Source organism: Anser cygnoides, chromosome 15, assembly GCF_040182565.1.
Source record: "Anser cygnoides isolate HZ-2024a breed goose chromosome 15, Taihu_goose_T2T_genome, whole genome shotgun sequence".
NCBI lineage: Eukaryota > Metazoa > Chordata > Aves > Anseriformes > Anatidae > Anser > Anser cygnoides.
Genome location: NC_089887.1, coordinates 11,701,127 through 11,724,141, shown reverse-complemented (window position 1 = coordinate 11,724,141; position 23,015 = coordinate 11,701,127). Strand labels below are relative to the sequence as shown.

At 44.7% G+C, this 23,015-nt stretch overlaps 1 protein-coding gene and 1 long non-coding RNA gene across 2 annotated transcripts; one reads left to right on the top strand and one right to left on the bottom strand.

Annotated features, from left to right (window-relative positions):
- Positions 1-350: 350 nt before the first annotated feature.
- On the bottom strand, positions 351-4,393 carry LOC106033408 (uncharacterized). The gene is made up of 3 exons (XR_001205302.3): positions 4,025-4,393; positions 3,270-3,357; positions 351-1,854 (listed from the first exon to the last, which is right to left on the bottom strand). It is a non-coding gene; the product is annotated as an uncharacterized lncRNA (long non-coding RNA).
- A 122-nt stretch (positions 4,394-4,515) lies between these two features.
- Positions 4,516-21,908, top strand: SLX4 (SLX4 structure-specific endonuclease subunit). Its single transcript, XM_066977620.1, has 8 exons — positions 4,516-10,220; positions 11,972-12,728; positions 13,815-14,078; positions 14,936-15,101; positions 16,828-17,043; positions 18,061-18,275; positions 19,355-19,693; positions 21,736-21,908. The coding sequence occupies exons 2-7, from the start codon at positions 12,314-12,316 to the stop codon at positions 19,681-19,683; spliced, it is 1,605 nt and encodes a 534-aa protein (XP_066833721.1). The 5' UTR covers positions 4,516-10,220; positions 11,972-12,313; the 3' UTR covers positions 19,684-19,693; positions 21,736-21,908.
- Positions 21,909-23,015: the final 1,107 nt, after the last annotated feature.

Below are 23,015 nucleotides of genomic sequence, written 5' to 3'. Positions count from 1 at the left end.
TAACAAGGAAGCAGACCATGAAGCCAAACAAAACTTGGTTCTTCCTCTTTTGCAGCCCAAGTAAATGAGGGGTAATTGGGGATAAAACCTACTCCAAAAGTAAATCACTAAGTAAAGCCTTAATGGAATTGTCCCAAATTAAACTCTTAGGAACTTGGAAAGTCAGTGCTATGTCTACAAGCAGAGGGAGATTCAACTTGAGCGTTGTTTTGCTAATGTATCTCAATTGCTGGACTTTTTCTGTCTAAAGTGATTTAGCAGATATTTTGAAGAATAAGTGTTCTAAGTTGTCTTGCAATATGCCTCAAGAAATCAAAACATTAGGATTTTTTTGTTGTTGTTTGATGGTGTCTTATTGATGTTTTTAGAGATTCTTAGCATGAGTTTAAACCCCAGTCCCCTTACTGAATGTTAGTGATTCTCCTTGGAAATTTTATTTGATTTTACTTTTCAGGAGAACCAGACAAATTTTGGTTAATAACAAGTCAATTTGAAGTGCACACTCTAATTGGTGCTGTGTGATTTACCAAATGGAAATGTGCATATTTTGAGCAGGCTTAAAAGAAGAGATTGGTATGGAGGCATGCACCATCCCAAAACTGACACTTAATAACTGCAAAAAATAACTGCTCTGGAGGTAAGTGCTGTACTGCTGCTTACTTTGCCCTTTCAAAAGACTCAGTATTGTGCACTGAGAATTGTGGTGAGCTTTGTTGATGAGCATGGCCCAAGTCCATGAGATTCCATGAAGGACAGATTAATGTAATAACTTTAATTCAAAAAGTAAACTTTACTCAGTCCTTCCCCCACTGCCATTGGAATTGGCCCTCATGGCTATTTCTCTGATCACTGTTGACCTAGATTGAACCAATTTGTACTGAAAGCTTTAAAAAGTTCATCTGAAGCTGCCAAAGAGCCACCAGCATTACAAGCCTTAACACAGAGCTGTGCGTTTGCCCGTCAGACTCAGCAGACAGCAAAGTGAAACACATTTTGAGAAATGCTGAATGTGGGGGTAAAGGTACATACACATATATAATCTGTAACGTGTATGCATAGATATAGATGCGCAGGTTCACATGGTTACTGTAAATACAATTGCATGATGACTTCAAGCAGTTACTTTTAAAAATATTTTAGAACTGACAACAGTGCCCACAAGTTCCATAATAGTAGTTTTCTGCAGAGAAACTCAGCACCAACGAGTGATAGTAAATATCCTGTCTTTTGCAACCTGCATCAGAAGTGTCCCTATTTCAGGGCTCTGCCTGCACCTACAGGGTTGTAGTTCACAGGAGAGTACCAAAGCACATATTAAATCAAGCCAAGGTTTTCATACTAGAGTTTAAAGCACTGTGGCCCTATGCATGTGCTTTAGGCATATCTGTCAAAGTAGCTTTGCTTCTGCCATACTGTGCTTTCATTGCCTCTTTGGTTTTTGAGTCCCCACCAGCCCAGAACATCCTCCCCGTCCCGTGTCATTGCTCCAAGCGCTTTTTAGCCACCTCTTTCTGGCTGAAGTTCTGCAGAAAACTGTTCTCTTCCACCTCCCTGCATCGAGGCAGGACAGCCAGCTCTCCCTGCCTGGGAAGTGGTCATCCGGTCACCTGTGGTACAGACCAGTGCCATGGTTGGGAGAAAAAGCGAATTATTAAAACATTGCTAGCAAAAGTCCAGTAGGTCCACACAGAGAATCACAGTGTCTCTGATCAGCTGCCTGATTTTGGGAGAGCTGCTTTGGTTCCCTCTGACTGGCTGCATCTTCTCAATGATGTTTGGTGCAATAGTGAATAGAGCTTGCTGCAGCAACCATGTCCTTGTTGCCTTAGGAATAGCTGCAGGCCTTGAAATGCCCTGTGAAATATATATCAGTTTGGTAGCTGGTTCATACTACTAAATGCTTGTGCTTTTGTGCGGGTCTGTATTAGTAATACCACAATTCACTTGGTTCTTTTCAATATAGACTTTAAAAAGATGCATTTATGAACATCAGCAAGGCTGAGAGGATTTGTGCTCCTTGCACTGAACACAGTAAGCTTTGAAAGATTCAAGTGGTGAAAAAACAGGTGCTTGCACATGTTCTGTGTTTCACATTTCTGAGGTGCCCTTTTCTTTGGTGCCTCAGCACTTTTAGAACAGAAAATTGCATTTGTCTATGCGAAATGCAGTAGAAGAGACTGAGGCTGCAGCGTTGCCTGGCAGCTGTGATGCAGAGGCTGGTCTGGCTGAAGCTGTGTGTGTTTGCTGTGCTCAGCATCGCTTTGAAGTTTCCCTGGCCACAACCGTGTGATGGGGTTTGCAGCCTGCAGAGATGCCCCTCCAAGTCTCCTACCTTGGGTTTGGTGCCAGCAGTGCTGTGCTGTAGCTGGGAGGATGGGACTGTGAGCTGGGGCTTGGGGAGGGCTGAGGTTTTACATGGGCTGCTTGTCGGGTTTGCCTCACCTGCTTGGTCCCTGCCTTGCCTCTCCTCTTAGAAGAATACCAGTGAGGGACATGGAGGCAAAGCTCAGGTTGCTTGGGATAATGGAGCTCTCTTCCATAAATCAAGTTTCCCGCTTCTCTGGTACTTAGTTTGGTTTATTCTTTTAAATATTTGGTGCTTTTGCATTTATGGTATTGTGCCATGAATATTACTGCGACTCGGCTTAGTTCTTGTGGAACCTACATGGTGTCTCAGTACATCATAACCAGAGTATTCTTCAGTGTGTTTGTGCAATATTTGCTTGCAAGTTCTTGCAGGGTTTTCTTAAGAGTGCTCCTAATTCCCATAAAGTGTAGTAACTTCAGAGAGAACTTGAATAAACTAGCCAAAGTGTTGAAAGACACAAACCAAAGGATTTCTTCAGATCGGTTTTGGGTTCTCTCATACTGGCATGGGCACGTTGCACCTCCTGGGGAGAGTCACTGCATAAAATACTCTGATCTGTCTTGCCAAAATAATCAAAGGCACCAATTCTTTGCTTAAAATGTGAGGTCTTCTAGCTAGTATTGCTTGAATTTAGCACAGCTTAAAAATTTAATTGCTTTGTGGGAAGTGAAAAAGCACGGTGCCTCAGTAGCTTTTTCTGTGTTAAAAGTTGTAGGTTTTTGTTGTTGTTGTTATAAGATTTCCAACCAAGCAATGCTATGACAGTATCCATTTCTTTTGGTTATGCTAAATTAGAAATTAAGATGTAATTACGGGGAAAAAAAAAAAAAGTTCTTTGTAAAGGGGATACCACATTGATCACAATTAGTAGTGCTTTGTATTTCTTCAGTAAAATGCTTACCTTGTTTTTGGAGAAAACTGATAGTAATGTAGTTGACAGTCAGCCACAGTGCTTTCTGTTGCCACTAAACCTCCCTCTGCCTCTTGGCCTGTTAAGAAGGGTTATCAAGGAGTGATTTGGGTTCTTACCACACCCATACCACATTTTGAGGAATAAAATCCTGACTTCAACACAAAATATGCATTCAAAAGGCAAAGCCACTGTGAGGATACACACACACACCCTCTCTCTGGTGCTTTTAGTATCTGCAGTCCTCTAGCCACAATAAATTGTTCATTTGGAGGAAATAATTATTGATTGCAACTCCATGTTAGTGTGAGGTGTCAGGGCTTAAGCTAATGAAGAAATGGCATCCATTTTCCTGTTCTGCCCCCACCTTGTAAAAAGGACAAAATAAAATGGCAATGCTGTGAGAGATCAGCTCTGTAAAAGCTCGAGCTATGAAACTGCTCACCTTGACATTTCCTTGGGGCAAGTTTATTAAAACCCCAAAGCGTTCCACTTATGACAGACTTCACAATTTTCTTACAACAGGCTTTACAATTTTAATGGGCTTTTAGTTGCACCTCTGGTAGGTTTTCCATGTCAGGCCAGGGATGTGACTTTTAATCATAGTTCTATGGTGGTCAGGGGCAGGTGTGACGTATGCGCTCCTTAGCGATATTTATTTTATATTTCTATAAATTCCACTTATTTTTAAAAAAAATTACCGAGTGTGTGTACTTTGCTACTGCTTTTCCAATACCAGCTCTTACCAGCTCTCGCCACCAGAGCCCCGGGCGGAGGCCGGGCCTGCCGCCGATTCCCCAGCGCTCGTCCGCCCCCGGCGGCCGCCTCAGGGCTGCCCGGGGCGGGGGCCGGGCCCGCCTCAGGGGGCGTCACCATGGCAACCGGTGGCGGGAAGCCCGCGCGCACGCGCAGGGAGGGTGCGGCCGCCGCCGTCCGCGCGTGCGCGGGTGCCGCCGGCCGCTGCCGCGCGCATGCGCATCGCCGTCCGGTGCGGGGCGAGGGAGCCGGTTGGCGCCCCGCGCATGCGCTGAGCTGCGGCGGGGGGCTCCCCGCGGGGGCGGCGGGGCGGCGGGAGCGGCGGCAGCCCGCGGCGCGGCGGAGAGGTCGGCGGCGGGGCCGGGTGGCGGGCGGCGGCGCGGCGTGACGTCATGACGCCGGCGCCGCGCGCTGGCGGTGCCGAGCGGGAGGGGGCCCGGGGCGTGACGTCAGCGGGGGGCGGGGCCGGGCAGGGGGGCGGTGGGGGCCGCGAAATGGCGGCGCTGAGGCGGGGCAGGGGAGGCTGGCGGGGAGCAGCGGCTGCTGCGTTGGTATAGAGTCACAGAATTAAACCGATACGGAGTCACAGAATTAAGCCGTTTGGTACAGAGTCACAGAATTAAACTGATACAGGGTCACAGAATTAAACCGTTTGGTACAGAGTCACAGAATTAAGCCGGTTGGTAGAGAGTCACAGAATTAAGCTGTTCGTTACGTGCCGGTGAAACTCAGGCTGAGCTCCGGGGTCCTCGCTTGCATGCGAGGCCCTTGGGCAGTTGCTAGAAATGATATTTTGGAAAGCCACGCACGGAGGGACCGGCGTGGTGTCTGTGAGCCGCCTCGCGCTGCGGCTGCGGGAGGCACGCGTTTATAAATAATTGTAATAGATCCCCGACATCGCTGGTACCGTGCCGGGGTTTCCCTGAACGTTCCCATCAGGCCTATAGCTAACGATATATTTGGATGTTGACGAGGTCTGGGACCGAGCTTAATAAAAGGAGAAGATATTTTAAGAAAAATAAATTTTAAAATGCGTTTTCAGGACACCAAACCGAGCCTGTTTGTATTAGACTCTGGAATACGGAGAACAGAGATGGTAGCGTGAAAACATCATCAAGCAACGTACTCACAAAGTAGTACATTATCTGCCTCACTGCAGCTCCTGTATGTGATGTTAACTGTGAAGAAGGCAAATTATTCATTGTTACAAATTAATGAAATGTTAGCGTAGAAAGTATGTGATTTGGTCACCTGCAGGAATCCACGATGAGTGTGGTAACCTTTTCAAAGCAAGCTTGTTAGGATTTTGGAAAACGTGGGGACACCAAGATACTGTGTTAAGCTTCACTTTGTAGTTGCCTTTTGTGAGGATAAGCTAAAATCAGAAGATACGCTTTATGGGAGAAAGTGGTATCTGTAGGACTTGCTTTGTTTGAAGTGAACATCCTCCAAATATCTTACGCCTTTTAGAATAACATTGTCCTCTTGAAAAGAAATGGCTTGAAAGTTTAACATTAAAATGTTACTATTTCTCATTATATTCACTTCCTCATTAATCATTCAGTTGATTTTCTTGCCACAAACGTTCGTAACTGTGATTGCTCCCTTCTTTATCTACAAAACTATGAGATGATCTGAAATGGTCAAAATTACCAGTGCCTGGTGGCATTGGGCACCTGGGACAAGGTAACTTTGTGGCCGGCTTGGAAGAAGGATGGGCTAGGTTGAGGCTTTTTGCTTCGCACTGGAAAGGTGGTTTGAAGGAGCACCTTCCCGAGGCTGCGTGCCACCAGTGCTGTGTGACGTGCGGGTGCTGCACCCTGTTTGCAATGAACCGGCTGTAGGTTCACGCAGCGATTTCACTGTCGGTGGTACCGCGTATAGAGGAAGCGCGGCCTTTTTGCTGCTGCAGCTTGGGTGTCAGCATGGTCCTGTAGGGACCTGCCCTGGCGGCGACACCTCTCCGGGCTCCGTGCTTCCCAGGCAGCCGTACCTGTCCTGTACATGCGGCCCTGTCCCGAAGCGGTGACTTTGTGCTGAGGTCTGTGCTCGCCAAGTGCCTGCCTCGTTCTGCCGCTGTCGTCAGCAGCGTCTCACGGTTCCCTTCTCCGCAGCATCAGACATTGATCATTGGTGCTGTATGTCTCTCCAACTTCATTTCCTAAGCCTAAATAATAGAAAAACGCGAGCGAATCTCTGTGGGACAGTAGCAGAAACATATGCTCCCAATGAACTGCTATTTGTAGTTGCATTTTGAAACCTAGCTAGCTATGTTTTCATCATTTTAAATGTGTGTTGTATTGATTTTGAATTATTTTAATTAATCATTTTGTCCCTTGGTACTTCCTTAATGGTTTACAAAAGAATTACACCTCTGTTAGCACACAGAGGCCTCATTAAAAAGGTATTAGCTTAACATAGGAGATCTTGGTTTTCATAACATTGTGTTGATTGGTATTAATTTTATTATCCATCTTTAGTCATCAATTCCCATATAAGCCATTTCTTTAACGGCCTGGTGTTGATCTCAGTCTGAAAGATGGGTGTTTACTTCCCTAATTGTCCTTGTGAAAAATCCCAGTTAGCAGTCTAGAGAGCTGTTAGCCCGTTTTTCTGTAACTCTGCTTGCAAACGATCTGAATCCGTTGGCAGAAATATCTTCAATAACTGCTACTGAAGATGCTTTGGATTAGTTGGGATAGGTTCCGTTCATCGGCATTGTGGGACAGGTCACAGGACCATAGGATATTCTGTAGAATATAATATGTGTGTGTGTTTTCTCATAGATATTTATGCAGAGATTTAGTTCTGCATATTTTCAGTTAGTATTGACAGTTCTACAGGTTGTTTTCTAACCACCCAGTGGCCTTGGTAGGTCTTTGTTCTTGTTTTTGATGTACACCAAAGATTCTTTTTAAAAGTCCTTAACTTTTGTGACCAGAAAATTAATCTTACATAATTTTATCTCCATTTCACTACAGTTCCTTGTTTATGTTCAGTGCTATCCAATTTTCTTATTGTGATGTTATCTTAACATATTTATTTTTATTATTACTGTGATTACTTCTCTCCTTCGCTGAAAAATAAATTACTTCTCAGTAAGTATTGTTCTCTTTATTGATTTTTGGGGCCTCCAGTGAAATGTTTTTATTCAGTCCTTAATTCTCAGTTGTATGTTTCTGTTTAAATTAATAATTTTCCTGTTGCTTTCAGTCACATCAAATAAGCATTTTTGAAACACCAGCTGCATATATTTCTTATTTGTATGCTGCTGTGTTTGCATACAAGCGACAAGCATTTGCACCTGAGCAACCGTTACTTTTTATTTTTATGGTCACTTCCCCTTTGTCCTTCCAGAGGAGGTAGAAAGTAAAAATTTCCTATTTTGGTGAAGCGCTTTGTAAGCTAAGGTCAGTTTCTACTGCGTTTGAAAGGTAGAGAGGCATTTTGTCATGTAAGTAGTGATTTAAAGTTTATGCCTAGAATGTGATAAAGCTTTTATTGGACATAAAATACTTTACCATATGTACAAGGTACTAGCAAGGGGAGGTATAGTCGCTAAAAGAAATGTGAGCATGGTACCCTGACGGGATATAAGGTATTATAAGTGGTATTGTCAAGTAGACATCGTTACTGGTCATTGCTAAGATTGCTTGTTAGAGTCTGATTGTGATTGCCTAGCTATCATTTTCTTGCTTACATATACTTGAATTCATCTGTCATCTCCTGTATTTCCACATCTGGTTTTATTACCCTTTTCTGGCACAGAAAAGCTGACAGAGGCCAGGACAGGAGGGTTAGTACCCGGCTTTGAATTCCTATTCTGCACTTACGTGTTTCCTCCTCGCTGACCGAGATCTGCTGTCCTCAGTGTTAATGTATTTGCCCTGCCGCAAGCAAAGAGAACCTGCCCTGTACGGTTCTCGCGTTGTGTCTTCGGAAGGTACCCTGTGCGATAAAGGTGTTGGCTGGTGCAGGGTCCAGTGTAGAGTCTTTAAAGACAGAGAAAATTTGAAAATCGCACAGTGCACATGCCCTTCTCCATCAGGAATGGGAAGTGTTGGGAACCTGTAGGAAGATTGTTTGTTACAGGCTTTGGTCAGGAAAAATCCCTAGGGGCCTTCTTCTGGTGTGGTTTCCAGAGCAAACACGAGAGAAATTCTTTCCCTTTGCAGTATTTGGACTGGCTTGATTGAAAGTTTGGCTACCAGCCTCCACATCTTCCTCCTGCAGATTTCAAAAAAGGAGAAGGGCAGGGGGGGCGACGAAACGTCCAGTGCCAACACAACGGCATGCAGTATCTGGGTTTCGGTTAGTGACCAGCTGCAGGGATGGTCACTGAGGAGGAAATGTGGTGAGGCAGCCCTGGGGGCCAGGAGGGGAGCAGGTACGGGATGTGACTGCTGGTCAGGCCCAGACAGCGCTGATCCGCGCTTTCTACCCGTAACGTATTCTCGGAGACTGAAGTGGCAGAATTGTTCCTGGAGCAAGTGCACAGATTAAAAGCAGTAAGTAAACAGGCCCAGATGTATATCCGGGAGTTCAGAAGAGATATTTCAAGTGGTTGAATTGCTAGTAGAAATGTGCTTTCAGTTGTCAAAAGAGAAGCTGCTCCGGATGTTGGGAGGATAGCAGATATTTTACCTGTTTTCTTATTTTCCTGGAAGGATTCTGTGACTGAACTAAGTAATTACAAGCCTCTAAGTGTTTAATATGTACCTATTAAACTGGTTGAAATGATCACTGAATTCTTTGCAGATGTCTGTCATCATCCATTTTTAACCTGATAGCATCTTACCAGCATGGGAGCCAGGTCTCTCCAGGAGGCTGCCCCTCAGAAGTCTGATGGAGTGGTTTGATGGCAACAAATTAGGAAATAAAGAACAAATTAACACAGCTTACTCAGAAATCCTTTGAAAAGTGGAAAGAGGTAAAGAATTATTTTGATGATCTGAGAGGAAACTGGTGGAAGGGTCACAAAGAGCATCCGGGGGCTTCTTCTGAACCCATGGGGCGCAGAGGTGAAGAGAGAAATCCTACGGGGCACCTTAATGGTACCAGAGACTGAAAGGGCGCGGGGCATCTCTGTGCAGGTGAAACCTTTGCTGAGCAAGCAGGCACTTTCAGAGAAAGGCAAAGGAGATGTTAGGATCAGCAAGGCCTTGGCTGAGGAAGAAGTGTGAACAGCGTGTAAGAGTCTGGGAGAGTCAGAGAGACACTGGGAGAGTCAGCAGGCTGCTGATGGCAGTACTGCTCAGAGCACCCCGAAAAAGGGGAGAGCGAAGGAGGTTCGGGGAGTGCTGTTGGAGATGGTTAGGGACCAGGAGGGCTTCTCTGGGCAAAGAGAAAACACGGGGACTCTTATTTTAGAGAATAAACACTGGAGGACGGGATACATATAATTTAATAAAATATCGAGGGGCTCAAAGAGAGTAGATTTGGAGCTTCTGTGCTCCTTGCCTCAACAAAGGACAGTCAAGGAAGTAAAAAGGAAGCGAAGTGAGAAGTGATGAAATAGTGTACTTTCTCTTGGCATTTTCAGTTAAACCAGGGAACTCCATTCAGTAGTTGCCCGTGACCCTAAAAACAGCAGGGTCAGAAAGGTGGCGGCGTGGTATGGCTAGAGGCTTACGATAGGAAACACCGGTGGATTTTTTTAAGAATGAAATATTGAGGTTCTGGTTTCAAGAAAGTTACTGGGAAACAAAATGAGCCCCAAATGAGAAAGGCGAGGGCAGACTGAAGGGTTGCAGGATGGGTGACTCGGTCTGGGACTGGCCTTGGGAAGTCTCTAGCCCAAACCGCTGCTCAAAGCAGGGCTGGCTGTGGGGCTGGACCAGGTTCCTCAGTGCCTTACCCAGCTTCTGGCCCAGTCTGCCTTCTGGGCTTTTTCTGCAGAAGCGTGCAGTGCTGCTGGCTGTGGGGGGGACACAGTGCTGGGCGATGTGTGCAAGTCACCTACATGTTTAAGGACACAGGTCTATGGAAGCAGCAGAACTTGGCACCGCTGGAGCATGTGCTGTTCCCAGCTCCCTCCCCCTGCACCTTAGAACTTGATAAAAAAAGGGCAATCAGTGCAACTAAATTTCACCTTTTCCTTTCATTTTCCAGGTTCCATCTTTCATTCTTACTGGTCTCGTTTTGTACTGTTGTGATGATCCACATTTACTTGAAGGCCACAACCAGGTATGGATTTAGTATCTAAGTGGATAGGTAAGTGCCGCTGTTTATTTCATTTGACCAGGTTGTGTGATTTGTAGAGTCCTAAAACCTTCCAAAATGAATTGAATACTATACTGAAAGAAATTGTTTTGAAAGCTATTACTTCTCCAGCTCTATGAACTGGTGCCAAAGCTGGCTGTTAGGTACACCAGTAACAGCAGCATCAGAAATACTGAGCTGTAGGAACCTGTAAATACAAGTCTTGAAAGGGAAGAGCAAGACAGATAAACTCTTCATTAGTTTTGCATCGTTTGTATGTCTGACTTGGTCTACCTGGGGTACTGGCCATTGATTGCAAACAAAAGTGCAGATCTGTTTCAAAATTTAACATCAGGAACTGACTGTAAGTAATACGACAGTACAGATGTGTCTGTGAGAAGTATCTATAGCCATGGAGGATGTGAGATTCTGTTTTTCTCCACATGCTGTCTCCTACTTAGAAGAAAATGGTCAATTTACAGCGATAACTACACCAAGATTCTGTCCAGGAAAATTAAATTTATGAACTGGCTACATAAAACTTCAGTTTCTCTCTAACAGGAAATGACTCCAAGATTCACGGCAAAATCCTCTGCTGGTTTGGGAGGCTGAGTTTAAAATAAATAAATCCATTAACATCTGTAATTGCTTATAGGAAAGGCTGACCCATGAAAGTGTGTAACCAGCATTCCTTAGCCTTGCCTGTCTGCAGCCAAACCATTTGAGAAAACAATCTCACATGTGTTTTTCCTGCTTTTTGAGTCTTTCGGTGCCCAGAGCTTTACTGGAGAAACTGAACCGCAGTTGCTGCCATTCCAAGTGAAACACTCTGTTTTAGGCTTGAAAGAAATAGGTCTGGGGAGCAATATAAAACCTCTGGTAAAATAGCCAGAACCGTAGTGAACATAGGACTAGGAAGAAGAGGACAATCAAAAAGTCTAAGAATAGAGATCTAGTTTTAGTGTTGCCTGGGGTCTGATGACAGTTCCATCTGGATATTGTCCCTCGTGCTGTTCCAAGTAATCCTTACCTAGTGTGGCTATTCTTACTGTAGCTGAAAAAGATTAAGAAACTAATTTAAAAATATAATTTTTTAGTCTGTTTACCTGGTGTATTTGACAGCAGTTTGTGAAACATGGTCACTGCCATGATTTGCTGAATACTAGTAGGAGGAATTCAGTATTAGTTAGGAGAACTAATCCTGAATGTGAGCAGGCTGTGGATGTAAGAAGAGAGAAGGGATGAACATCCTTGATAGAGTTGTTCTGACTCGTCCCAAAAACCCTTCTGAATGTAAGAAATTCCCTTTATTTTCTTGTCAAAATGAGGTCGTGCCATCCTCCTTAAAGGTGCTCTGTCACAACACCTCCAGAATAGCTTCTTGATCTGAAGGATCTGAAGGATTTTTCTCCTTTGCTGCATTTCTTGGTCTTGTGCTATATAAATGTAAGTATGAATGCATTTAAAAAATGGACAATCTCAAATCCTGAGCCCCAGGCCAAAAGCCAACCCAGTGTCAGATACCTATTCTGAAAGTTTTCCTCTTCTCTCCTAAGGTAGCTTGTGCTTGTCTGTAGTGCAAATATAGCGAGAGTGTTTTGAGTCAGTATGTGCTTCTTCTAATCTTATTGTTTTATACAAATTGTCTTCTCCTTCAGGGTTCTACCCCATCCCTTTCCCATACTGCATCTGCATATACCATCCTACATAACCACCTTTTTATTTCTTTATTTCAGGGCTTCAGTAAGTGTCTTTTTGAAGCCCCTAGCACATCCTGTGCTTGGTCTGCACAAACTGTAGTGCTTACCGTATGGTCTAGAGAGCTCAGAAGAACCAGCTTGTCAATGCATTATGTGTGAAAGCACGTGGGGTGCTTGAAGAGAGAACATGCTCTACGAAATGGCTGCGAATTAAGTGTGGAAGAATGAACTGTCGGGACAGTGGAGAAGTGCCCACTGTGTTGACCACTGAAGTCTGGAGAATGGAGATCTCTGAGGGGGTGGAAAGGACTTGGTGAAAGTCACAGGTCATGGAGGATGCAAACCTGAGCTGATTCTGGTATCTTCCCCTGTCCTCCAATGCATGCAGTGGCATTAGGCCACCGTGTTACTGGCACCTGCAGGCCAATGGATGAACAGGACAATGATTTTAAAGAGTTGTGGGCAAATCTTTTGGGTAGAGCGAAGAAAAAATCTGGGGATGCTGAGGCAGCAAAGAAGGCCCAGAAAAGGTCAAAGAGCACTGTTGCAAGAAGCAAATTAAGAAGAGGCAAAGCTGCTGCCACAAGCCAAAACCATCACCTCTTTCCAGCAGCAAAGAAAACAAACTTGACCCAAGATTTGGGTCCTAAGGAACAAGCTTTGATGCACAAAGACGGTGACGCTGTGGCCTGTAGTAGTGGTGAGACTGAGCAAGGGGATGGGAAGATAAGCCCCTTCCCTGCCAGCCAGCTGAGTACAGCAGCCAGTGACTGTAGCCAGAGGACTCTGACAGGTGAGTGAACTGATGTCTTTCAGACAGAAGATAGGCTAATTGAAGCATCTTGTGTTTCCATCTACACTTAGCTACTTAGGCTTATCTGGGGTTTTAACCTAGCAGTGTGTTCTGCACTAGAGGCGGGCAGATGATGTTCTTTAGTAAGATGAAGCCTTAGCAAAAAGCGAAGCGTTAGGTAGTCAGTATTCAATGATTTGTACAATATCAGAACTTAGAAAAACACCCTCAAATCATCTAGAAGTAAGTCTAGAATGTATCGAGGTGCCTTTTCACTCAGTGCATTGTTACATTGAGAAATAAATTGTCTCTGGATGTTGTCAAGGTTAAAAATATAAATGAGTTAAGAAGGGTGTGAATTAATTCATAAAGGATCGGTCTTCAGCAGTTATTGGACATGATGGCCAGAATGCAGTCACCAGTACACGAACTTAAACTGATGAATAAGGTCAACCAGGAGGGATTACTTTGTACGTGGCCTGTCCTGATAACCTTTCTTAAGTGTCTGTTGCTGACTGCACTGAGACAAGACACTGGGCTAGCGAGCTCTTTGGTCTGATCTCGCGTGCTGCCTGTATGCACAGGACACCTCAAAGCAGAGCAGGGGTATGCTGAGGTGTCAGTCTGGCATTACTTCTGCCTGCTGCTTCTTACCACCTCTCTTCGGGACTCCTGGTTCCTCATCTCAGACCCTGAACGTATGAGTCAGTTAGGGTTTGGAGATCAGAGTGAAGAACAGCAGGAAGCACGGGACAGAAGAGGGGGGCTATAGGGCTGCACTGCTTGTTGCCCTCGCTAGTGACCTTCAGGTGAGGTCTTCCTTAATAGTCCTTCCTCTAAAAGGGATACAGAGGTATTTAAACTGCACTGTAGCACAGAAGTGTGATGCTGTTACTGTAGTTATCAAGTATAAAGTCATGTAAGAGTCAAGCACGTTGTTCAGGTCTCTTTTTAAGACTAAGTGTTGCAAAGCTGAGCCTGGCTTAGGCTGCTGTTGGGGGGGAGGCTTCCCCCCAGCTCTTGGGGCAGCTCAGCTACTTGTTTTAATACTGACTGGTAAAGCTCTGGTGTTTTCTTCCCTTGTAGTAAATGCTCTGAATGGCTCTTCCCAGACTACATTATCCTTCCATCCTGCTACACAGCCAGGGGCCTGCTCTTCACCCACCTCAAAGATACCGCCACTCGCAGGACCAAAGGCACGGGTAGCAGAGCTGGTAGTGGAGAGAATGCAGCAGTTCAAGAGAGTGGCACCTGAGCAGCTAAAACACAGCACAGACGATAGCTTGCCGAAGTCTGTAGCCAGCGGGGATTTTCCTGATGAAAGCCAGGAGCAGAACTCACCAGAGAATGGTACGTTTCTCCCGTTAGCTCTTGTACGTGCAGAAAGAGTGCTGTGGGCTGGTTAGAACGGTTGCATGAAAAGCAGTGCAGATTCTTGGGCTTTGTTCCCAGCTAGCCTAGTGGCTCAGTGTGCAGCACGGAATAAATCACTCCAGATCACTGAGTAAACTTGCTTTCTCAATTGTTAAAGGACAATCCGTTCTTTTCTCCCAGCTCTTCTCTGAGGCCGAATTAATCTCATGTTAGATTCTGGAGGGATAGTTGACTTCTTGGAAACAGGTTGAGATTGTGACAGGATCAGTCAACCTTGTCATCCTTCCCTTGGGACGGTGTTAGGTAGCTGTTAGGTAAATATGACTCATAGATTGACCCCATCCTTGGGAGATTTCCAAGATTTCCACAAAGGTAATGTGTTCTATGCAGATGAACTGAATCAACAAAAATTGTACTCTGCCTTCATTCTTTTTTAGGTCAAGACCCTGTTTGTTCTGCATCGACACAAAATCTGCTGTGTTTAGTACGTTATGTACTAAACACATGTACTAAACACATGTTATGTACTAAACACATGTATGTATCCCGCATTCTCCCTAGCAGCTTTAGCCAAAGCATTCCCCCCTTTGGCTCTGACGTGTGATGTACTATGAATAAATCACCACCTACTGCTCCCTGGGTAGTGCAGTTTTGTGTTGTTTAAGGAGTGCATGTTGTACGCTACTTTATGAGAGATCAGGTGTAAAGATGCAAGAGAAAGTTTGCAATTGACTTTTGTGTGTCTAGTTTAATAATGACAAAAATAACAGCTCCACAGCTTCCATACAGGATTCTTAGTTCTCTGTCTTAGCTAACTCTCCCTTCTTTGCCAGATATCCACGATCTTCCATCCATGCAGCATGATGGTGCTCTGGCTTTGGCTCTTCAGCAGGAAACCAAAGAGGAAGCCCTGGAGGATGCAGGCTTGTTCTTTTGTCAGATCTGCCAAAAGGATCTCTCAGCCATGAACTCAACACGGCGAGAGCAGCACGTTAACAGGTGAAGGGCCAGCTTGATTCGTCCTTTCTGCATCCTCTCCCCATTAACCTCAGACTGTTAGGTCAGCTTGGCCGTTCTAGAACCCGGTAGCAGGGGAGTCTATGTGGTGACATAATGACTTTTATGGCCTGAATTAGCAAGTTCATTTGATCTCAAAGCAGAGGCTGATTGTGTCGCGCTGCAGGGCTTCTGCACGAACACGTTAAAGCCAATGCTGCTTTCATCAGTAGTGCTGCAGAGTGGCTGTGGTTGTAAAGAGGCTCGCAAAATTGATGAGGACCCACTATTGCAGATCTGCCAATTTCAGCCAGCAAGGTAATGTTTGCTCTATTTAGCTAAAAGTTGTTTGTATAAGGACAGCTAGAATGTCACTGTGTCACTGCATACCCGAGCTGTTTGCAGAGGGAAAAGTGATGCTGTTCAGAAAGATGACTAAGTTGTGTTACAACACTTGGCAGTGAGAGTGGAGAGGCTAAGGGAAGGCATCCCTGCCTTCTCTTTTGTCAGAATGGTGTGCAACTACATGGATATCAATGCCTTTAACTGAACAGTTTCCTTAGTGGTAAATATCAAGTACTGTTAGTATGTTATATGCAGATAGCTCTTTGTAAATTGTGTGCTTCTCTATTGAGAAAGGATCAGAAACAACACATTTGAACAGTTGTGCGTGCTTCATTAAGGCACTTTAAGGGACTTGGGAATGACTTGGTTTGTCCAGTCATACATCTTGCTATTGAGTGACTTGAGTTCTTTTGGACTGTCTGCAGCTGCAGTTTTGGAGGCGTTACTGCTGTTTCTGTCTTTGGATACTTATTGCTGGTTGAGAGGACAGACAGTGTAAATCAGCGACAGTGTATCAGAAATGCTTTTTGGAAATTAAGTCTGTTTTCTGAACTGTTAAACATGTAATCATAGGATGAGACTGCAGGGTTATAGTGGCAGTGGATTTTTTGATAGCAGTCTTCATCATGAGATGTAAAGCTGCAGGTGGATAGATGCACTGGCAAGCTTGTAATCACCAGTGTTAGTGCGTCAGATGAATGTTCTTTTACACAGCTCTACCTGTGTTGGTTCTGTGTGTCATTCCCTAATCAGGGAGGGCTTCTTATAACATGCTTTGTAAAGAAAACAGACACTGTATCTCTTTGGAGAGGGCAGAAAAAGAACCTTTAAGACTTTTAAACAGTCTTGGCATACCAGAAATTATTAGAAGTTCGTTATCCCGCACTCTAAGTACTTTCTGTGACACAAAACACTGTCCTTGTCAAGTGAGATATCTGACTTGAAAATGGCTTGCATTCTCAACACTGCACTTCGTCATGCCTACAAAAGCACTAAGAAGGACAAGAAATAGTCATGTTCCGGGTGAGGAAGACCTACTGTTTCTCTGGTAGCATGATTCTGTTTTTAATGGTGGTTTAGAAATTATCTGGAATGTTACAATCAATGCAGAAAGAGGGATTAGGTGATGGACACAGAGAGAAATTAAAGAAGTTAATTACTTGTACTTGCTTCTAAGCAACATGTTGTTAATATGCCCGTGAGGCTGTAATTCTGTGTATCTGTTACATGTCATATCCATCACAGCAGTGGGTACATAATTCTTATTTCTTCAGGGGATGTTTCTTTGCCTGTTGCAGATATCAGAGATGGTTGTGCTTCCTTTTCTTTAGTAAGGCTTAAATCTTAGCATGGATAGCCTTAAAGCTTTGCCATCGTCTCACAGGTGTCTGGATGAGATGGAAGATGCGCAGATGTCATCCTCCAGCAAACCACTGGTCCCTGAATGTCCCATCTGTGGGAAGCAATTCCAAACCCCCCAGAGCCGAGTCAGTCACTTGAAGCGCTGTGCTGTCGAGATGGATGTTCCCCCTAAGATGCTTCTTGAGGCAGTGCAGTTGCAGGTGTCCACACTTGGTGATGCACCTCTACAGTTTCCCAGGTAAGCTGGTGAAAATAAAATGTGCTGATTACTGTCTTTGTCCTGAGAGAACTTGACCCTGCGTTCCTGGGAAAGAACTGTAGAAGCAAGGCAGACTCGCATGCTGGGGGCCCCCAAGTCCAAAGAACGTCAGGCAGAGCCATGACCCAGTACCACGAGAGGAGGTTGTGGCAGTTAGCTGGAACAAAATATGTTGTTTTCCTTCAGAAGTGGTCAGGTAGTGGATGACTTTAAAAATCATCAGGCAGGAGCAAAATGGGGAGTAAAGAACTTTACACTGTTTTGTCAGAAATATATGTGCTCCGTGAGGCAGTTACGCAGTAAAGCTGAACGGTGTGTTTGAGCTTATTAAGCAGAACACGTAGTACGAGTGTATGCAGTCTCTCCCGAGCATCTGTCTTGCCAATGGCTCAGCTATTCAGCTCGTGGCTGTAGCGGATGTATGCGCTTCACACCTTGAGCCAAGGAGGAAGCAGAGCTGATGTTTTGAAACATGCTAGGTGCAGAGCTGCATCTCTTGTCTTGGATTTGAGCAGAATCTTCAGAGTACAGCAAGTTGTGCCTGACTGAATTTGTAGGAGGGCTTGTAAGTCCCTTTGTGCTGAGAAGGGACTGTTGCCTGTACACTAAGGAAACAGAGACTGGGAGGGCATTTTTTGGCGATCTTGTTTTCGCCCTGCTTCAACTTTATTTTTTTCCCCCTTTGATACACATTTTTAAAGCATTTAGGATAGAGATCGCAGATGTTTAAAAAACACACACAACTTACGTCACTGTTGTGGTCTTGTGTTCTTACCTTTTCAAAATAAGATTTTCTCAAAATTGCTCTAAATTCCATGGGTGCTAAGGAATCTTTTGCTCTCTGCTGGGGAAGAAGGCACCGCAAATAGCTTCTCATTATCCTGGATATGGGAATCTCTCTGTGGAAGCAGAGCAGCTTCTCTGGAATGCTCAGTGTTTCTTGTCTCTGATCCAGTCACAATAACTTGGGCTTCCTGCTGCATTCTTGTATTTCAGCAATCAACCAAGCAGGTCAAAGCGAAAAGGCTCCTCCAAAGAGGACTCAAAGAACAAGCAGAAGAGGGCCAAAATGGAGACTAAGGATGAAGATTTGCTGGTTGCTATGGCAATGTCACGCTCTCTGTTGGAGCAGGAAAAGCAGGAACAGGCAAAATCAGTTACAAACGTGAAACCAGTGGCTGCTTTGCCAATCAAATGGAAGCCAGGATCAGGTATGTGTTAAAGTGAGTTAGTGTCAAAGGCTGTGTTATTGGAGAAGTAATGTAACTTAGCCTGCTCTGCACTTGAACTTTCCTGTTGGGTACAGGACGGAAGACAGCCCAGTTTCTGTTTTATTTAAGCTGTCAGAGCTTAGCAATACGCAAAATCCACATACAGTCAAGAAAGGTTGTGGCATGTCCATGGTTTTTAGTGAAATCCCTTATGAATCTGATGCTTTTTTTCCACTGATTGGTTGTTTTGAAACTGTAAAATATTCTTTAGATGAGCTGTTATTTTTTGTAAGCTGTGAAACTGAAATTACACGAAAAGATCATTGTTATTTCTCTTGCAGTAGATTTTTTCTTACTCATCCTGCTGCAGCCTGGATCAATGCAGCTTTTTCAGCCTTGTCTCTTTTGTCTCTGTTTTCTTTCTAGAGTGGACCTGCATATATTACATGCCATTGAGCATGTGTTTTACCATTTCCGTGTGCAAAAAGGGTTTAGAATGGAAGATAACTGCCAGTGGAGAGTGTTGCATGCTGTATAGAGGGGGGACTTTACTCTTCACAACCCTGCTTAGGTCTCCTTCTGCCAGTTGGATTAGGGGTCGGGCGTTAGTAAGACAAATCTAGTAAGATACAGGATGGCCAAATAATAGCTGTGCAGTGGTCGTGTGGGCTGTGATTCGTTATCATCAGTGACCAGGACACAAAAGAGTCCTTCACAGATGTTTTTTTTTTTCCCTCTCTCTTTTTTCTGAAGCACTAGGATCTAGTCAAAACCCATAGGCACTGTTCTGTGGATCTAGGAGGTAGACTACGTAGATAGCAGTTGCTTCCACAATAGTCACTTTTTGTAGAGATGTGACATCTTCCAACAGCCAGCAGAGCAGTGCAAGCAGGAATCAGTCTTTTCTGGAGTTAATTTCTCCAACAGGGGCAATATGAGGCTTCAGACTCCTTGCAGGAATCCTAAGAGCTGTGTTCAGCTTGTAGCTGCGTTTTGGTCCCACTGACTACAACACTTGAAGGAGCCCTGTGTGTTCAGCCATTTGTTTATCTGGGTTCCTCTTCCTTTTCTTTTTAAAGATAAAAAACGGCGTAAAAGAGCCCCAAGTACACCTCCGCCATTACTTCTTCAGGATCCAGAGAAGGCCCGCAAAAGGATCCAAGAACGGGTAGCTATGCTGCTTGTAGAAGAGGCTGAATTCCCTCCCACGCCTCAGCTTCCCTCTAGCAGGATTTTGGAGAATGAATCTGGGAAAGCAGCCTGGCTCTTGCCATTGTCCAAAAGCAGGGACTGCTTTTTGTGGAATATCAGTGCTCTCACAGGACCTTGTGACCCTGAATTATTCTACACTGCTGGATTAACCCCTCCGATTGTACCTTGGAAGCCTGTGCAGGTGGGACACTTTTGACCTTGCTCTGGTATGTATGTGCCTAGCTCCTTTGCCCTGCAACTCTTCTGTTTCATCACATGGTATTTAGAGAGTGTCCCTTTGCCTCTGCATGCTTACTGCTCCTGTACTGCTGTCCCCTTGTCTTACCCAGTTAGGTTTTATGATCTTGAACTTTCACTTCTTGCTTTTGGAGATGAGACCAAGGTTCATGTTACCGTGCTATTCCTTGACCTTTCAGAAAATAAAATGGGTGGGAACAGTACTGAGTGAAGGGTCTGCATCCCAGTCATTTTTCCACTAGCTTGTCTGTGTTTACAGCAGCCTGGCTCACGTGTTCCATCTTGGCACTTTTCTCCGATGCTGACATGAGCCTTGCCCACGTCCTGCACTTTGCATTATTGTGGCCTCATCTCAAGCACTGCGTGCAGGTTTGGGCACCACAATATGAGAAAGGCGTAAAACTGTTAGAGAGTGCCCAAAAAAGGGCAGTGAAGATGGTGAAGGGTCTGGAGGGCAAGACGTGTGAGGAGTGGCTGAGGTCCCTCGGTTCGTTCAGCCCAGAGCAGAGCAGGCCGAGGGGAGGCCTCATGGCCGCCTGCAGCTCCCTCACGAGGGGAGCGGAGGGTAGACGCTGAGCTCTGCTCTCTGGGGACAGTGACAGGACCCGAGGGAACGGCATGGAGCTGGGACAGGGGAGGGTCAGGCTGGGTGTTAGGGAAAGGTTCTGCACCCAGAGGGTGGTCGGGCACTGGGACAGGCTGCCCAGGGCAGTGGTCACGGCACCGAGCCTGCTGGAGTTCAAGAAGTGTTTGGACAACGTGCTCAGACACGGTCTGATTTTTGGGTGGTCCTGTGTGGAGCCAGGAGTTGGACTCAGTGATCCTTGTGGGTCCCTTCCGACTTGGGATGTGGTATGATTCTGTGTTGTACTCAGACAGCAAGGAATTGGGTGAAAAGTTTAAACTGAAGACTGATACTTCTGCCTTTCACAGAGGAGAAGCTGGGAATGCCCACAGTTGTGAAGTATTTGCACTTCAGGCTTGCTCTGTGCATCCCACAGGCTCTTGGCACATGAGCTTTGATCCTATTTTCAGTTCCACTGTTTCGTTCTGTTTTTCATCTGGATTTCATGCCTCTTTCAGTGCTCTGTATTTTTTATTAAAAGTTCCTACAGAAGGAGACAAAGGTCTTTTAATCTCTCATCTTATTACATACTTGCTCTCTGAGAAGACAGGTATCACTTCTCTTCCTTCCCTCACTGCTTCCTGGAAGGATTGTTTTGTGCTTCTGTTCAAAAACTACTGTGCATATGTAGGTACTTTGTTTAATACTTTTTCCGTAGTCAAATCCCAGAGCTTTTCATTGGCTTATCCCCAACTAGGGCTGTAGCAGAGAGGCTCCATTCTATGAAGATCTTTGACCTTTTGGTCAAAGAAAAAGCTGCCAGAAAAGTTTAAAAATAAAAAGTGAGAAGGCCTTTAAAGTTCTGGCAACAATGTGTTTTCCCATCTGATTCCTTCCATTCCAAAAAATGGCTACATCTCTATTTCTAAAATTCTATTTCTACTTAGAAATAAACAAACAAAACTGTTTTTATTGGGAAATAGAACAAATCTGGAAAACATCAGCTCACAGGTGAAAGGTTGATTTTTGTTACACGTGACTGCAAAAATGTTTTAGATCTCTGAACAGAAGCACCTGGACAGCTTCAGTTGCAGCTGTTGCCAGGTGCCCCAGCTTTAATGAAATATTTAGATATTGGAGTGGGAACAGTTCCACTATCCTCTCTCCCTACTTGCCAGTTGCCTGCACAGGCATGCTCCTGGTGAAACCACCTTTTCTGCATTTTCTATTGTAGTTTCCTTTTTTCTTTTTCTCTTTAGAGCTGTCTTTTCTTTGGAGAGTCCTTCATAAAACTACAGAGAGCTTTTGCCTCAGAAGCCCAGGGAACATTCTGCAATCCTTTACTAGATGTTTTGAAAGTATGAACTAGAGACAGTATTCTGAGCTCTGCAAATACATACAACAAGACCTAATTTATTGGTATCTTTTTCCCCCCTTTTTGATCAGAATCATAAGCCAGACAATGTTCTGCCATCAGTAGGAGCCGATCAACCAGAACTATCTCAGCAAATTCAGCCTGACCTCAGTTCTCATGATCCCACTTGCATAAAGGTCAGAGACCAAACTTCTGATGAATTCAAGTCAGGCCCCGAAGAAGATGGGCAGTTTTTATCTCACAGCCAGAAGGACGTTCAGAACCTGCAGAACCTAGTTGAGCTGGCCAAGGAAGGACTTACCCTTACTCAGCGGAACCTTGATGTTGACCACATTCAAGCAGCAGAGCAATCAGGTAAATTCTGGCAGCTTTGTGAGCCCTGTCCCTAAGTCCCTTCAGCTACACAGAGCCAGATTTATGCTGTACTAAGTTAGGAGAGCCATGACATTACCCCCAGGATGCTGAAGTTGATCCAGGAGGTGATACTGGGGGGGACAGGACATTTTTCTGCCGTAAACTTTAGTTACAGTGAAACTGACATTTCTAAAGTGATTAATATATCCCAGCATCAAAGAGAACTCCCAGATAGCAGATAATAAATTTTATTTTTAAATTCTCCTAAAGTTATTAAAAGTTTGGGTTTTTTTTGCCAGGATGGAGCCCAGACATGTCTAATGACTGGGCCAAAATGTTCATACCAGCTATTTGGACGCTCTGTTATGTGCACTGTCTTTTTGCGTCTTGAGACTATTGGGTGAAAGAGAAGTGCAAGAGGGATGATTGTATGTTGGTACATTGGTACATAAACCTGAAGTTTATCTGTACCTATACAGAGGCTAAAAAAAAAAAAACAAAACTAGAATTCCTCCCTGGGCTACTCTAACCTCTCTAGTCATAGCTGCGTGTGGTGCACAACTACACATTTTAAGGTCAATGATATCCCTTAAAATGGCCTAGCCATTTCGCAGAAAGTACTGTGTCTTCTGGTCGCTTGTGAAACAGAACATGGTTGATAAGATCACCTGTCTGTCTGTGTTTTCACTTGGGTATAATATTCCTCTTCCCCTACTAAGCTGCAGCAAATGATTGCTGGTCCTATAAAACTACTCATGGGTTTTCGCTGAAGATATAACTTCCTGGGGGAGGGAAATCATTTCTACACATAAATGTATATTGTGTGTATAAAGCAGCCCAGGGGCAGAAAAGCCACCATGCAGACACTAATGCAAGTGAATCCATTTCTGAAGACCTGAATTCCTTCTGTCGCTCCACATCGTGTTCTGTGCACTGTATAGACTTCCACAGGGCTCGGGCTGTGCAAAACTGATTTCACTGGCTGCCTTTGAGCACC

Excerpts from the sequence above, each read along its gene's own strand:
- SLX4 (XM_066977620.1), top strand. The coding sequence starts at position 12,314 with ATGCATGCAGTGGCATTAGGCCACCGTGTTACTGGCACCTGCAGGCCA. Across the intron at positions 12,729-13,814 it reads TAGCCAGAGGACTCTGACAG|TAAATGCTCTGAATGGCTCT; the intron begins GTGAGTGAACTG and ends CTTCCCTTGTAG. Across the intron at positions 15,102-16,827 it reads CGAGAGCAGCACGTTAACAG|GTGTCTGGATGAGATGGAAG; the intron begins GTGAAGGGCCAG and ends ATCGTCTCACAG.